Source organism: Amblyomma maculatum, chromosome 11 (assembly GCF_055883805.1).
Source record: "Amblyomma maculatum isolate TAMU_Amacu chromosome 11, ASM5588380v1, whole genome shotgun sequence".
In the NCBI taxonomy this organism is placed as follows: domain Eukaryota; kingdom Metazoa; phylum Arthropoda; class Arachnida; order Ixodida; family Ixodidae; genus Amblyomma; species Amblyomma maculatum.
The window spans coordinates 98,129,371-98,145,522 of NC_139354.1; the positions used below are offsets into that span (position 1 = coordinate 98,129,371).

Consider the following 16,152-nt stretch of genomic DNA (forward strand, 5'->3'; position numbering starts at 1 on the left):
AGGAGACCGGACACATTGCAGCAAGATGCATAAGGCCGCGGGTAGCCTTTTCCTACGCAGATGACAGTGACGAAAATTTGGAGCTCCTGCGGTCGTACATTCACGAGCTCAAAATAAATGGAAAGCCGTACAGAGTCCTTAGGGACAGCGGGGCCACAACGGACATTGTTCATCCTTCCTATGATAAAGAGGAAGACTTGACTGGGGAAATGGCATGGATAAAGCAGGTGCTAGAAGATCAAAGTGCGTGCCTTCGATGGCAAGGGTAGTGATTTCGGGCCAGTTCGGAGAGTAAGCGACAGAAGCCGCTGTCTCGCGCGCGGTTTCATTACAGTATTCGTACCTATTTTCGAATAGGTCGAATCAGTTGCTGCATGAGCGGGGTCAGAAGCTCGCAGAGGAAAACACAACATCCTACACCAGAACCCTGGCCATCTCTCTTCGGCAAGTGATTGCGACCACTGGCCGATGAAGACATTCCCCGGCCGCGGAGGAGCTGTTAAGGATGGCGACCACGAGACGGGCGCGGGAGCTGCCGCTTTCAACCATCCAGACAAGAATTCCCGATCGAAAAAGGTGGAGGGGTCCAGAAGGGCGACAGCGAGACTCCACCTTGTTGGGCCATCGGGAAACACAAAAGCTCAAGTGAATCCCGGCGTCTCTTGCATGAGTCAGTACCCTCAAGGCGGTCACGCGGTCATCGCCTTCGTCTGGAAGACAGCGCGCAGCGGCCCATGTGACGCAGACGTTTGTGCCCAGACCATGAAGCACCGGCGGTCAACGCTTTTCCGATTCGTCTTGCCGACGGCGCTCAGTGGCTTGTCCGACAAAGGTGTGTCCCAGACTATGCGATGCCGGCAGACAGCGAGCTCCTTGTGTGCTGCTCTCTACACCGCCACAGCGGCTTCCTCCTTCCCCACCAAGTCTAAACTTTCGAGGGGGCGCGTCTGTGAGAGAGAAAGTGTGGCAATTTGAGTGACATTAGAGTGATAAAGACACTCCCTCGACAACGAGCGCGCCCTTTACATAGGGAACCTGGGAAACATGAACCCTTTAAAACTATGTGTGTGCGAGCATCATCACTTCTCCGGAGTTTTTTCTACTACTGACAATGTTAATAAATCAAGTTTTCGTCCTTCAACTCCTAACTCCGCTCAGCGGTACTTCCTGAGGTGCAGCTGGCGTCGCTACGGCCGACGATCCGTCCAGCGACACCTGCATCCCACCTCTAACACTACACGTTCCCGCAAAGAACATAATTCCTACCGCACGTCTTCAGTAATGCACTACAAGCTTCAAGCTAAAATGAGGCTTACTTTTTACGCTCAGGTGCAGCACTTGCAATGACATATTTAAAACGTTCTAAACATGCGCCGGGTATAGTTAACGAAATTACGTTACTAGGAAATGAGCAGAAACTTGTTATCCTTGATGACAAATGCTTATTTTTCAAAAAGCTGGTAAATTGGACGCCCTCGTCCAGCAGCAAATTCTACCATCCTTTGCACACAACCCTCTTGAAAGGATAACAATATAAAAAGAGCCAATTTTCAAACGCCTTACATCGTATTAGTTGTTATTCCTCGCGGCTTGCATTCACACGTTTCCCAGTATGCCGTTTAGGCAATGCACTCTTAATGCATAACTTACCACGATCACAACGTGCCTGTGGGGCAATGACTCGAGGCTTTAAATGGGGAGCGGAAATTCACACGAGCACGTAGTGGGAAGAGTGGTTTTCTGAAGCTGAATTTAAAATTGAGCTGGGTAACAAATACACTGATGAAGAAAAAACTTGAATAAAGAAAGAAAGTTTTAAACCCCTTTCGAGCCCCATATAAACCCCGGTTCCTGTCAACGTGAGTACTGCCGTCAAAATGCCACAAGGGTGCCGATTCTCGTGCTTTCATACATCCCTCGCCGCTTTCTTGATGACTCTGACCTTGTCGAATGGTTACGCCCCTGATGTGGAACGCCAAGCAGATATGACTACGGCAAGTTGCCTGAAGGCGAAATGAATAATTACCGCTGCCTATATTTAAACAAAAAACGTATTCGCTAATCATATATATGCCCTTCAAGAGACGTATGTAAAACACGAAAGCACTTGAGATGAAACAGGAACCACATGATGTGCCGGGAACTTAAAGGCTGTATTTTAATAAAGGAGGCATTTTTCAATTTTGCGGGTTAGCTAGAACTGATCGGCGCTGCATCAAATTCAGGCTATTCTAATAATTCACTATTCATTTTCTCTATGCAGATGTCTAACGTGTGTATTTAACAGTTATGGTTAATTTATTACATCAGTGGTTGAATACCTATCACGGGTTCTGCTTCAATTTTCTTCCGTAATTTGAGAAATGCATGAACGTTTATTTTAGGGATGGTGTCTTTAGAAGTGTCGAGTGACAATTTATTGCTATTTTACTTACGACCTTTGCACGGGCCACCAACAGCTCTTCGAAGATCATCAGAGACAAATATTATGTAGTTGTTCTCAGTGCTGAGTATTACCAGCCATACGTACGTAATGAATACGTATAGAAATATTCTGAGTGATCTTCTTGAAGTTTTTGTTAGGCGTCGGCACCGTTGCATATTTTAAGAGTTAAGATAATCTGTGAGCCGGAAACGTTCCTATTTTCTCTTATGAAGCATGCCCTCAGTGATTATAGTGGCTCATGCACTTTGAAACATTACCTGGTAAAATATTAAAGCAAAACGTACCATTGGCAGTTCCTTGTAATAATGATAACCCAATGCTGCCTGTATACTTTTGTAAACAGGGATAAAATAGTTTGACCAGTGTGAGAGCCGCTTTAATAAAAAAAGAGGATAAAAGAATGTCACAACTCGAGAAGGTGTTTTCTGCACTAGCACTTTCTCTTTATCGAACCCATGTGCTGCTTAACAGGAACAATTCCCTATACGCGGCATGTTCATTGGCAATCAGCTTGCGATTTTAGACTTTTAGCATTCCATTTTAGTGCATGACGGCAGTTTTTGCTTCTTTAACGCGAGGTATCCAATTGATAACTTGCAACTGCGAAGGAGGTATCTCAGGCATATTTAAATATATAAGCGCTGTCACATCGCAAAAAATGTGAAGAAGAGGTATATACCAGCAATGGCCTTGCGCTTCCGTTAATTATTATCCCACATTATTTCTGCACACTAATTAATTCCTTGGTAAACACCTCGGCTCAGGTCCCAAAGTGCAGTTCTTACTCGCCGCTATAGAGCTGTTGATCGAGAACCACCGTCAGCTTTATCCTTTGTGTATTCACAAGAGCCAACTTCGAAATAAAGCGCAGGATGAAGGACAGCAGCCCACTCTCCTACGTTCTCACCGAAGAGCCATAGCTGAGGTGTGGGGTGAGAACACCAGCGGCAGCATAGCATGTCCCCCTACGCCCCTACGAATGTTAGAGTAGGACCGCTAATAATATCCTTGGCAACAGAGCTTCGAATGAATGAATGAATGAATGAATGAATGAATGAATGAATGAATGAATGAATGAATGAATGAATGAATGAATGAAGACGTGGAGGCGACTTTATTGATGGCCGAGAAACAGATGCTGAGCTAAAATTTTGTCTTACCGATATTCGTAACAAAGGGCAATTTTCTTGCTGACTAAGCCGCACGCAAGCGGTTATCACAAATTCGTCCCTTAACTGTTTCTTACACTTATACAAGAAAAAGAAGTAGGGAGTTATTTCAATAAATTAGGTTGGCTGTCTGTTACATTAGGTGATCCGCAAACAGTGTAGGTGTGTTTCGAGGAATGTCCTGGAGGCAAAATAAGAGTAGATGTTATTGCAGCTGACGCGCAGACTAGAATGCATTGGCAGCTGTGTGGACACTGCAGGAAATGCGGCGTATCCGTCTCGTGCACTTCTGTCAGCAAAAACGAAAGGCCAAATTATCCTGTTGTGGTGACACGCAGCTGCACATTCTTGTTTTCGATAAAAAGCAGAATCTCACGCAGTTGCATGAATACCAGCAAGGCACTGCTGAGTTAGCAGCCTATTGAGCGTATTTTACCAACCCCTTAGGCTGCGTAGAGGCTGAAACGATTGCAGGTGCTATTTCTTTGATTGTAGTTCTGTTGTAGTGTGAAGTTAAATATTCAAAAAAGCAAATTCTGCGATTAGTTCAGAGGTGACTATAATACTTGGAGCACATCTTCCTTTCGTCAATTCCCTACAACGCGGTTCAGGTATCCACAGAAACACGCGTGACAGATACGGCGACTTTCCCTTTCTGTGAACCTATTATTTTTATTAATATTGTTATTATGACCAGATGAGAAGTGTGTTCTGAAGAATTGACCGGCGTTACAGGTCAGCGCAGAATGCCATAAAGATAAATTTAGTCGTGCGCATTGCCTATTCGCAGTTTTGCGCATATAATAAGGTAGGCAGGCAGCGGGAAGACTGAAGAGTGCCCCAAGTAGCTGCAGCCCACCAAGAACATTTGGAAACAAAAGCAACGCATGGCGGCTAAGCAGAATACGTGCCTATATGCTCGCCTAATGAAATAGATAACGGGTTTTCTCACCGAAGAGAAACAAAGTGTCTGCAAAAGGATGGCTGGGTGGATGAGCTTAAATCCTGCGATATTCAAATGAGGAGTGCTGGCACAAGACCATATTATTTGAAGGAAAGGGGAGACTTTGTTGCCATAGAATGATCGTTAGGCTGCTGGCAATGATGATGAAATTGATGACATCTCGCCCAATCGGAAAAACTGCAGAAAAGTTGCTGTTACGGTAACATTTCTGTGTGGTTTTTCACGTGAAACTTCTTGTGAAAACATCACGCTCTTTACCAACATAATAAATTTCTGTACTTATAACAGAAACGTGCTACGGAACTACAGACAGCCGAAGCATACTACAGAAAAACCACAGAAGTATAGAAAAGTCTGACATTGGAGGGTGGTATATATTCGCCACGAAAATGAAGGGTACTGTGTGTGCGTGATGCATTATTTGTGTGATAACGCACAGTGTCTTCAACGTAATGGTGCGTGTTTGGTGGGTGATTGAAGGGTGAATAAGTGTGGACACCCTAGGATTGTCCGTGGCCTGAGTGGCAGGGCATAAAATTAGAAAGTGTTGCTCTAGTGGGCCTATCCTGGAGAAGGATGATTTGTGGTGATGGGGAAGGATGGGACCGAGTAATTGGAAAGGCGCGCGCTTGCCCCGGAAGCCGCGGCAATTTCACTAGAAAATGGGGAACTTAAGTTCCTGCCCCGCCATAGTGGAGGAGGGGGGATGGGGGAAAGGAGGTGGATGAGGAGGGTTGGTGTGGGGTCTGTATAAGAGAGGAAAGACAGCTTACCTCTTCCCGCAGGGCCCTGAGTTCCTTGCCACATGAATCCTCCTGGTGGGGCGGGGGGGGGGGGGGGGGGGGGGGGAAGGGGGGGTGTTTGGAGATGACTTCAGCTGCTCGGTCGCCTAATGACATCGTTTGTGGGTCCTTTGCGCGATCTCCTTTGCAAAGCGGCGTGGAGCGAGTGGCGTTGAGTGCTGTCTTCTGAGCAGCTTCTCCGTGTGGCTTGTCCTTACTAGAGAGGTGTTGAGGTGCAAGGGTGGTCGCAGGTCTTCGCCGTCTAGCCAATATTACAAGGGCATTTAGATGTACTTCTATATTATAAGCACTGATATCAGCTATTGCAGTAAAGTGGATTATGAGTTTAGGCTTTCTTGTAAAGAGAGATCGAATAGGTAGTTCAGTAGCTGTAGCACCCAGCGTGCGGAAATCCACACTCTCGATGTCCATTGCTCCTCATCTCAGTCAATGCCCATTATGTGCGCAACAGCTTTGGCATCTCTCATGCATTTTAAACCTATAATCCTCCATGTCTGTGGGATACAGTATATTATGCAATAAAATTGCCGCAGTCAACCTTCACTTATTTGGAAATAATAAAATATGTTATCGTATCGGCGGGTAATCACTTGAAGCAGTCCATTGATTTTGCGTATACGGCTCGCTAACAACATCCTGCGTTAATCTCAAAGAAAGGAATGCACCATGTTTTAATATTATAATATATTGAGACTAATTTGGTCATTTAGACAACCTCATTTGACCACACAATCTGCTCTGAGTAGCTTTAAAACAGTGGAAGAAAGATTGCGAATTGTTGCACCCGTGATCAATTTTTTTCTGTCTTTGACAGTGTGAGCTGGTCCAAGACTTCGGCTATTCCTGTGAGACATTTGAGGCCACCACATCTGATGGGTACGTTCTCGAAATAGACAGAGTGCAAACACTTGCCCAAGGGAATGCCACAAATGCAACACAGCTTCAACCCATTCTGCTTGTGCCAGGAATATTTTGCGAATCCGGTGCATGGTTCGTCAATTTCCCGGAGCAAAGCCCAGGTGACTAAATATTTACATTCCATTGCATCTCTTTCTGTCTGACATTTCTAAAACACCCCGAGCTTGAAATGTCTACCTCCAAAATACGTGTAAGCGAGTAGGAAGCGGAATATGTGGAGGCGAACTTAGAATGCTGCAAATATGGTTTGTGCGCGGATATAATAGGCGCGTTGCCTGATATGAAAGCCATTGCGCTTGCTGGACATGGTTTTTAGGTTTGTAGGAGGGCCAAATCTCTTGCAGTGTGGTCATTAGGGCGTATGGCTAAAATATTGCACGGGGTGCGATTGTAGAGGTGTCTTAAAGTGTTGATTAAACGGCACTGGCAATGCAGCAATAAGGGAATTGTTTTTCCAAGGGCGAATGCGTTGGCTTTCATTTTCAATATGTGCGGAACGGAATGTGATTGACCATCGGCCTGCATTCACCAATGGAATGCCTTTGGGATATGTGAACATCGTAGGCACTAATTCCGAAATGCAAGCAGAAGAAATGAAAAAAAAACAACTAATGTAAATCATGCATAAACCTAGAATACCTGACAGTCAAGTGATGAAGAAAAGGCCATGTTTAGATGTAAAAAAAATAGATGAAGAGAAAAAAAAACGGAAGAAGAGGGCATAAATAGGCTGATAGATATGTAAGCAAAAACTAACTCAAAACTACCACCCGGTTATGTGCAAAATAACCTAAGAATTTAGTAATAGTAAAACGCCCCTGAAAAAGCTATGTTTTAGAAGTATAAAATGCGCATTAGCAATAGGCGTCAGATCAGTATTTTCTGCAACGCAAAAATGTTTAATCTAGCAGCATAAGCACAGAACATACGGACGATCAAAAAGTATGCTCCTCTCCCTAATAAACTCAACCCGTGTCCGCGCGCAGGTAAAATGAAGCAAACAGATCGCGAGGGCCACTTGTTAAAAATTTCGAGAGCAGTACGGAATTTACACTGCAGAAATGCGAATAGCTTAACCTTGTTACTGCACAGGGTGCATGAAGAGTGCTGCCATTATCATTATCAATATAAATGGCCGTCACTGTCAACGCTTCTGTAACCATTATCATTATCACGAATTGTAGCGTCATTGTCATTGCTACTAGTATCCTCGCGGTAGACAAGGGGCCTTAGGAAGTGCGTTTCAAGATCCCAGACGCGGCGCAGTTGCTTAAAGTGCTCGACTGGGGGTCCGAAAAATAGATATTCGATCCCCGTAAGAGACAGAACTTTTATTTTCGGATGACTCATCGGGTTGATTAAGAGCTAATTTTTCTCCTCACACAGCGGTTATTACCAAGTGACACATGAGCGCACAGATTCGACGCACAGATTCCGCGCACAACTCGAGTGCAGGGGATTCCGCTTCTTGAGCCTAAAAAGGGTTTCGTCTTAATATTGTTTGCAAATTAACGGCTTCACGCAAAGCTTTCCAATCCGGCTTCTTCATCATCAGCCTGACTATGCCCACTGCAGGGCGGAGGCCTCTCCCACATTTCTCCACTTAACCCGGTTCTGTGCTAGCTGCATCCACTTGACCCCTGCGAACTTCTCAACCTCATCCACCCACCTAACTTTCTGCCGCCCCCTGCTACGCTTTCCTTCTCTTGGAATCCAGTTTGTTACCCTAAGCGACCATCGATTATCCTCTCTTCGCACTATATGTCCTGCCCATGCCCAATTTCTTCCTCTTATATTTCCACTAGAATGTCGGTAACTTGAGTTATTTTTCTGACTCACTCTGCACGCTTCCTATTTCTTAATGTTACCCATACCATTTCTCGTTCCATAGCCCTCTGAGTTGTCCTCAACTTAAGTGGAACTCTCTTAATTAGCCTCCACGTTTCAGCCCCATAGGTGAGTACAGGTAAGATGCAACCGTTGTATACTTTCCTCTTGAGCGATACCGGTAAGCTGCTAGTCATAATCAGCGAGTGCTTGTCAAATGCGCTCCATGCAATCTCATCCTTCTTGTTATTTCCTTTTCATAATTCGGATCTGCGGTTACTACCTGTCCTAAGTAGACATATTCGAATACTACTTCCCATGCTTCGCTACCTAACGTGAACTGCTGTTCCTTCTCGAGGTTGTTGAACATTAGCTTAGTCTTCTGCATAATGATTTTCAAGCCTACCTTTCTACGTTTCCTGTCTAGGTCATCCACCATTATTTGCAGTTCATCCCCCTATTTCCTTAGCAAGGTAATGTCATCAGCAAATCGCAGATTACTGAGGTATTCTCCCTCTACCCTTATCCCTAACTGCTCAAGTCTCTGAATACTTCCTCTAAGCAAGCTGTGAATAGTACTGGGGAGATTGTGTCTCCTTGCCTAACACCTTTCTTTATGGGAACTTTGTTACTTTCTTTATGCAGAACTATGGTTGCTGTGCAGCCACTGTATATATCTTCCAGCACTTTCACGTACGGCTCGTCTACCCCCTGATTTCGCAATGCCTGCAACACCACCGATGAGTCAAATGCTTTTTCGTAATCAATGAATGCTATGTATAAGGGCTGGTTATATTCCGAGCATTTTTCTATCACCTGATTGATGGTATGGATATGATCGATAGTAGAGTACCGATTCCAAAACCCTGCTTGATCCTTTGCTTGATTGCAGTCTAAGGTTGTCCTGATTTTATTAGCGATTACCTTAGTAATAACCTTATACGTTACAGACAGTAAGCTGATTGGTCTGTAATGTTTAAGGTCCGTAGCGTCCGCTTTCTTATGAATGAGGATTATGTTCGCGTTCTTCCATGGTTCCGGTACCGTCGATGACACCACGCACTGCGTATACAGCGTAGCCAGTTTTTGTAGCACTATATCCCCCCCCCCCCCGTCCTTCAACAAATCTATAGTTATTTGATCCTCTCCAGCTGCTTTCCCCCTTTTCATAGTTTCTATTGCTTTCTTAACTCGTCCTTCGTCACTGGTGGTACGTCTGACTGTTTTTCTCTACTGCCAATCTCATTACGGTCCTGACTACTTTGGCTACTGTAGAGATCTGTTTAGAACTCCTCGGCTACTTTGACTATCTTGTCCATATTTGTGATGACGTTGCCCGCCTTGTCCTTTAGCGCATACACCTGATTTTTGCCTATGCCTAATTTTTCTTCACTGCTTTAAGGCTTCCGCCGTTCTTTACAGCATGCTCAATTTTCTCCATGTTATATTTTCTTATATTGGCCACTTAGCGCTTATTGATTACCTTTGATTACTCTGCCAATACGGTCTGGTCTGTTGGATTGGAAGCTTTCAAACTCTGGCGTTTCTTAATCAAGTCTTTCGTCTCCTTAGCCAGATTACTGCCTACTTCTTCAGCGCACACGGTATTGATATCTCTGAAATTACTGTTTATTGCTTCAAGGGTAATGTCGCTATGCTAGCTTAGAGCTGAATATCTATTCTGTAGCGAGATCCTGAACTCTTCAGCCCTCCCCCTCATCGCTAATTCTTTGATGGACTTCTTTTTTACTAACCTCTTTAGTTCCTTCTTTAGATTTAGACCATACGGGACCTCACCATTCTGTGATCACTGCATCACATATTCCCGACTACCTCTAACATCTTGCATAATAGCGAGGGTTGAACATAGTATGAAGTCAATTTCATTTTTAATCTCTCCGTTAGGACTTTTCCATGTCCATTTTCGGTACTTCCGTTTGCTGAATAAGGTATTCATGATTCTTAAGTTATTGCGCTCTGCAAACTCAACTAGTAACTCCCACCTGATATTCCTAGAACCAATGCCCTAGTCACCTACTGCCTGGTCTCCTGCCTGCTTTTTCCCTACCTTGGCATTGAAGTCGCCCATTAGTACAGTGTACTGCGTCTTTAATTTTCGCACCCCCTGTCACTCCTTGAAACACCCAAGGTTGGGCATTGCACGACGCAGTTTCCATGTATCGCTTTGGCTTAGTTATCGGGGTTCAACATCCCAAAGCGACTCAGACTATGAATGACGCCGTAGGGGAGGGCTCGGAAATTTAGACCACTTCTGATTCTTTAACGTACACGGATATCGCAAAACACACACGCGTCTCGCTATTTGCCTCCATCGAAAAGCGACCTCCACGGCCGGGATTCTATCCCACATCTTTCGGGATAGCAGGCGAGCACCCTACAACCGACCACCGATGCAAGCGTTTCTGTTTATTATATGACAGCGTTTTATAAAAATATAATGTATGACAGTGCAGAAGTAAGAAAAAAGTCGCCTACAAACACTACCAATCGATATTTACGACGAGAACCTAAAATGAAGGCATCCACGGCGCATTATGCACCTGTACTGTCCAAACCGTACGACCATTTATGTAACCAACGGCGTCGTCGAGCTACATATGCGTGGCGGTGCAGCCACGTCTGCACCAATCAATGTCGAAAAAACTTCTAAATCTGACAGTGTCAACAAATCAGCAAGCATTGCTGAGTGGAATGCGAGGAAACTAGAACTCTGAAAAAAAAAGGACAAACATATAACAGTATCATGAAGTCAGTGTGAGCAAATTCCTCTTAATCTAGAAAATCACTATAAGTTTGTGGTAACCAAAACTCAACTCTTACTCCACCCATGCATGCAGCAGCCCTCACCGTTTGACAGACCTGGAGTAGATAGCCGTGCCTTCACTTTGCGAATAACGAATATTGCATTATGTTTATGTTTAACCCAGTAGACGTACGATATCATTTCTCCAGAAATTGGCGTCAAGGGTGTCGACGTTTGTGTTGTGGGCATGATTCTGGTAGGTAGCATTCGGTGGCTGCAATGGTGAGGAATTGAATCGCCGTAGGTTTTTCTTACGCCAAATGAGCACAAGATATCAGAGACTTGGTACAAGTTGCAAACTCCGGACATGCTAGTTCTAAAATAAGTGCCGCTTTAATAGGATGAGATATAAATCTTATCAGGTGACCTTTCACATACAACTGTATGCTTAAGGTACTGGCCAGATGAATAAAAATAGGGAGTAGCGAATGAGTTAGCAGCAAAACTATTTGTTCAAGAGCTAGGATCGTCAAAAAGAGTGGGCTAAAGAGAAACATTAATCTTATCCTTCTTTACCTCTAAAACCTCATATTATTGTATTCAAAACGTGTTTTGCATTATGTTTGACTTGATGCAGTTTGGCTGAACATGATGTTATTCGTCTTAAATGTACATTAAATTACGTGGGAACTCGAATGGCAATGTAATTTTTAGTGGAAAGTAACATTATGAGATCTATAGAACACAGCAGTTGAAGGCTCAAAACTATATAGACATCTAGCCTTTCTCTGTGCGGCAAAATTATCATTGAAATATTTCCAGATGTATCTCCTTCGACCCGTTCTAACAGTACAGGATTTCTATTAGCTTTTTAAGGCACTTGAATGAGGAAACTTTCGCTCCTCCTCTTGTACCTCTTTCCTGTACCGTTTTGCTTCTATAATACATGCTTGTGTATACAGGTTCTAATTTTATTTTTTTTTTGTCTGGCTTCATCATCGACATTGACAACTCCTAACACCTTTCCTCGTCATATGAGAATGAAGGCCTTTGTACCTGAAAAGAGAAATAATGTCGACGTCTAAACCTATTATGTCTCGCGGACAAAATGCAAACGCGTGATTTTCACCGTGAGCCCAGGAAGGCTTCCAGCTGAATATAATATAATGCATAATATATAAAAATATTAGGCACAAAAACATTCGGCAGTGAGCCTTAACCACGGACAAAGGTTAACTCAGCTTCCTACTGTGCATAGGTGGTGTGCTTATATACTTCACGTAGTATTATCACCCAGCCCCTCCATGAGCCCTGAACGCATCTTGTAAGGTTGCCTCGGTCAGGCAAAATGTATTGATTTCTAACAACGTTTTCCATACAAAAGATCACTGAAATAGGGGGGTAAATCGATTTCTGCTAAATAAATTCAGCGCTATTTACGTATCTTCTATCTCAGGTTTCCTCTTGGCAGACCGCGGCTACGACGTTTGGGCAATGAATCCACGGGATATAATATTCCGCGCACATCATCTGGAGCTGAGCCAAGAGGACGACCGATATTGGCAATTCAGGCATGTTGTTTCTGACATTGGCACTGATGCTAGCAATGTTCGAAGTTGCTAGCATCAAAATCCCTGTTCCTAAAGTACACTTTGTTTTGCTTTCAGCAAAAAAAAAAAGACACTTTAAAACCTTAATTTCATTTCTACATATAAATTGTCTATGGTAAAGTTTATATATAAAGGTTATATGTTAAGAGACTTAGAATGGGAGCGGTTAGGGATAAGTGTAGATGGAGAATACCTCAGTAATCTGCGATTCGCTGATGACATTGCCTTGCTAACCAACTCGGGGTATGAACTGCAAATAATGATTGATGACCTAGACAGGACAAGTAGAAAGGTAGGCTTGAAAATCAATATGCAGAAGACTAAGGTAATGTTTAACCGCGTCGGGGAGGAAAAACAGTTTACATTAGGTAGCGAAATACTGGAAGTAGTAAGCGAATACGTCTACTTAGGACAGGTAGTAACCGCAGATCCGGACCACGAAAAGGAAATAACAAGAAGAATACGATTGGGATGGAGCGCATTTGGCAAGCACTCGTAGATTATGACTAGCAGCTTGCCGGTATCGCTCAAAAGGAAAGTATACAACAGTTGCATCTTGCATGTACTCACCTATGGGGCTGAAACGTGGAGGCTAACCAAGAGAGTCCTACTTAAGTTGACGACAACCCAAAGGGCTATGGAACGAAAAATGGTAGGGGTAACGTTAAGAGATAGAAAGCGTGCAGAGTGGGTCAGGGAAATAACTCAAGTTACCGACATTCTAGTGGAAATTAAGAAGAAGAAATGGACATGGGCAGGACATGTAGTGCGAAGAGATGATAACCGATGGTCGCTGAGGGTAACAAACTGGATTCTAAGGGAAGGAAAGCGTAGCAGGGGGCGGCAGAAAGTTAGGTGGGCGGATGAGATTAAGAAGTTCGCAGTGGTCAAGTGGATGCAGCTAGCACAGAACCGGGTTCAGTGGAGAAATATGGGAGAGGCCTTCGCCCTGCAGTGGGTATATACAGGCTGATGATGAAATGATGAAATGAAATGAAAAGGTTAGGGATATTTTGGCGAAAGAAGGAATAGATGATGCGACTACATTGCAATACGGGAAAGTTTAAGGAGAGCAAGCTAGTCCCCATAAAGAATTCAACCTAAATGGTTACTGAGAGGAAGCGAAATTTGAATTTCAGTATTAGTTTCTTTCATATTTGCATATACAGTCCAGAAAAAGAAATCAGTAAAGCACTGAATGCGCAATCACATCAAATGTGAGGAATGCACCGTAAGAAATATGAGAGAGAGAGGGAGTGAGGGACATGCTATAGCAGAACGTTTCGAATACTTTACCCCGTCTGGTCATCAATATGGCACTGTGACATTGCATGCCTAGTGGCGCTGATGTTAGGTGAAAACTGGGATTAATCTGGTAGTTTCCTTTGTTTCTTGGTTAAAGAAGCACTGAATCTTTGACCTTTGGGAATGAAAACAAGCCAATTTAATGGTACATAAATAAACCTTGTTTTAGTGAGGAAAATGACTGAATAGCGAAACATCCCATTGATCACGATGATAGTTCGGATCAGCCCTATTCCAAGAAATTAATGCGTCCTTGCTCACTTCAAGAGATAGCTCAAATTCACCCCGCCTTGATGAATCCTGACAAACATAAGGCTTATGCCTCCAGTCCGGGAGCCAAAATGTCGCTCCAGAGCAAGTGAGTTTGAGCAGGCTAGCGTGCTGGCTAGTTGCTTTTTGCCAGACGGACAAGGTGTAAATCTTGCTTTTATAAAGCTAGAAAAGTAGTGGAGTCTGATTTCTTTTCTAGAAGCACATATGACACATAAGGTAGGATAAACCAATGGGCTACATAATTTTCAAGACGGCAGCTAAAAAATGCTTGAAAAGGTTGTATTGTCCGCTACCTTTTTTTTCATGAAGTCTGCTCCCATATCGTTCCGACAGTTCTCTCGCCGACTCTCTGGTGGAACAAAACGTAGGAATACTCCGTGCAAGACCAGGGGTTTATGCAATATTCAGCTTGAATTCAGATGGCGCATTCCCAGATACACAGTCGTCATAACCGTCACAACATAGCCTTTTGATTTCTACTTTCAACGGATCGGGGCTATCAGCAGTGCTTAAAAATCGTCAATCCCAGTAATACCATCGCACATTACACCACTGAGCAGTGATCGAAGGTTATCACCTGCAAGTATCTCTTGTCACTGTGTTTACTCCAGCAGTTATTAAGTTATGCAATTATTTATAGAGTGCAGAGCTAATTGTCTGTGGCAGACATAAATATTTTTAAAACAGAATTATAGCATAGATGTTTTAGAACATCAAAGGACTGCATGAGAAGTCATCAAGATATATCTGACAGAACTTGTGGCTTTGTGGAAAGGAAGTGCTCTTTTTGGAGTTAAAGCTTTTAGTTTATCTGCCTCTTATAGAAGCTGTTTTGAGATAGATCGCCATTGATATTCAAATCCCGGCATTTGAGGCACGGCAAAGGTTTTGGGTATAATAAGTTATGAACGTTGCGGACATCAAATTTCATGCATGTAATGTTAACACATATGATTGTAATTAATTTCCATTACTAAAGATTTACCTACCAAGAAGCTCCTTGTTGCCATGAAATGCATTTATCAGCTTTTAAGTACAAACGTACAGGGTTTTATAATTTGGATAGGTGCACACACTAAGAGGTGCGGTTGACAAATTCAGAGTAATACCTCCGCAACTGACGTGCTCTTCCAAAACGCCCAGACGCAAATAATTGCATTCAGCCGATGACACTAAACTTACAAAGGTTGCAAAGTCTTGTTCTAGGTGTCGGCGGTAGAAGCGAACAGCGGCACATGCTGTCCCCAAGGCAAGCAGAGTACGCGAGGATGGGCTACTGCAGGACTGATTGTAAGGCCCAGTGCACATGGCGCGATAGCCTAAATTTGCTTAATATTCGAGCCGAATGGATTCCCTCTTACGTAATTTTACTATTCATGAGTTGCTATTCATGAGAGTTCAGGTAACGACCGCCTTTATCTCTCTGTTAGAAAAGTGCTTCTTGACAGGAATAGTTTAAGTGCCAATAATAACACAGTCAGCTACCTATTCAGTGTATTCTCCTGGTTTGAGATGTGTGCCACTGATCATTTCATTTTGTGCAAAGTACTATTCATTATGTGGCATTAGACGTCCTTGCTTTTTTCTTGTAATAGAACAACCACTAATCCCCAGCGTGTCTCATTACAAGCGTTTTTCTCACAGCTTTGATGAGATTGGCAGGCTGGACGTCACTGCGGCCATCGACCTCGTTCGAAATGCCACTAAGGCAGCCAAGGTGGCTCTGCTTGGCTATTCCCAAGGTTTCACTGCAAGCTTAATACTTCTCTCCACGAGGCCTGAGTACAACGACAAGGTGCGCTATTCAAAAGGGGTTCAGCGTAGTATGCAAAGAGTAAGCAAAGCGGCAATAGGGGCTAGTTGGTTTACCATTTCAAGAATTTTCGCGCTACGATATACAGATACACAAGAAAGCAGGAACCCCGTACACAGGAAAAGCGCGCACTGACATCTAAGGTTTATTGATAACAGGGTTACATTCAAAACGTTCCACACGCATCTGTGTATCTGTGTATATCGTAGCGTAAAAATTCTTGAAGTGCAAAGAGGCATTTTAGATTTTTACTGCTATTG

At 43.6% G+C, this 16,152-nt stretch overlaps 1 protein-coding gene across 1 annotated transcript in view; it reads left to right on the forward strand.

Annotated features, from left to right (window-relative positions):
• The window catches only part of LOC146174476 (lipase member N-like), a 102,729-nt gene that overhangs the window by 66,207 nt on the left and 20,370 nt on the right, over positions 1-16,152 (forward strand). Inside the window, exons 2-6 of the mRNA XM_084585405.1 lie at positions 61-243; positions 1,888-1,994; positions 6,197-6,401; positions 12,348-12,462; positions 15,724-15,874. Coding sequence (XP_084441531.1) covers positions 61-243; positions 1,888-1,994; positions 6,197-6,401; positions 12,348-12,462; positions 15,724-15,874 — 761 coding nt within the window. The remainder of the gene's footprint in view (positions 1-60; positions 244-1,887; positions 1,995-6,196; positions 6,402-12,347; positions 12,463-15,723; positions 15,875-16,152) is intronic.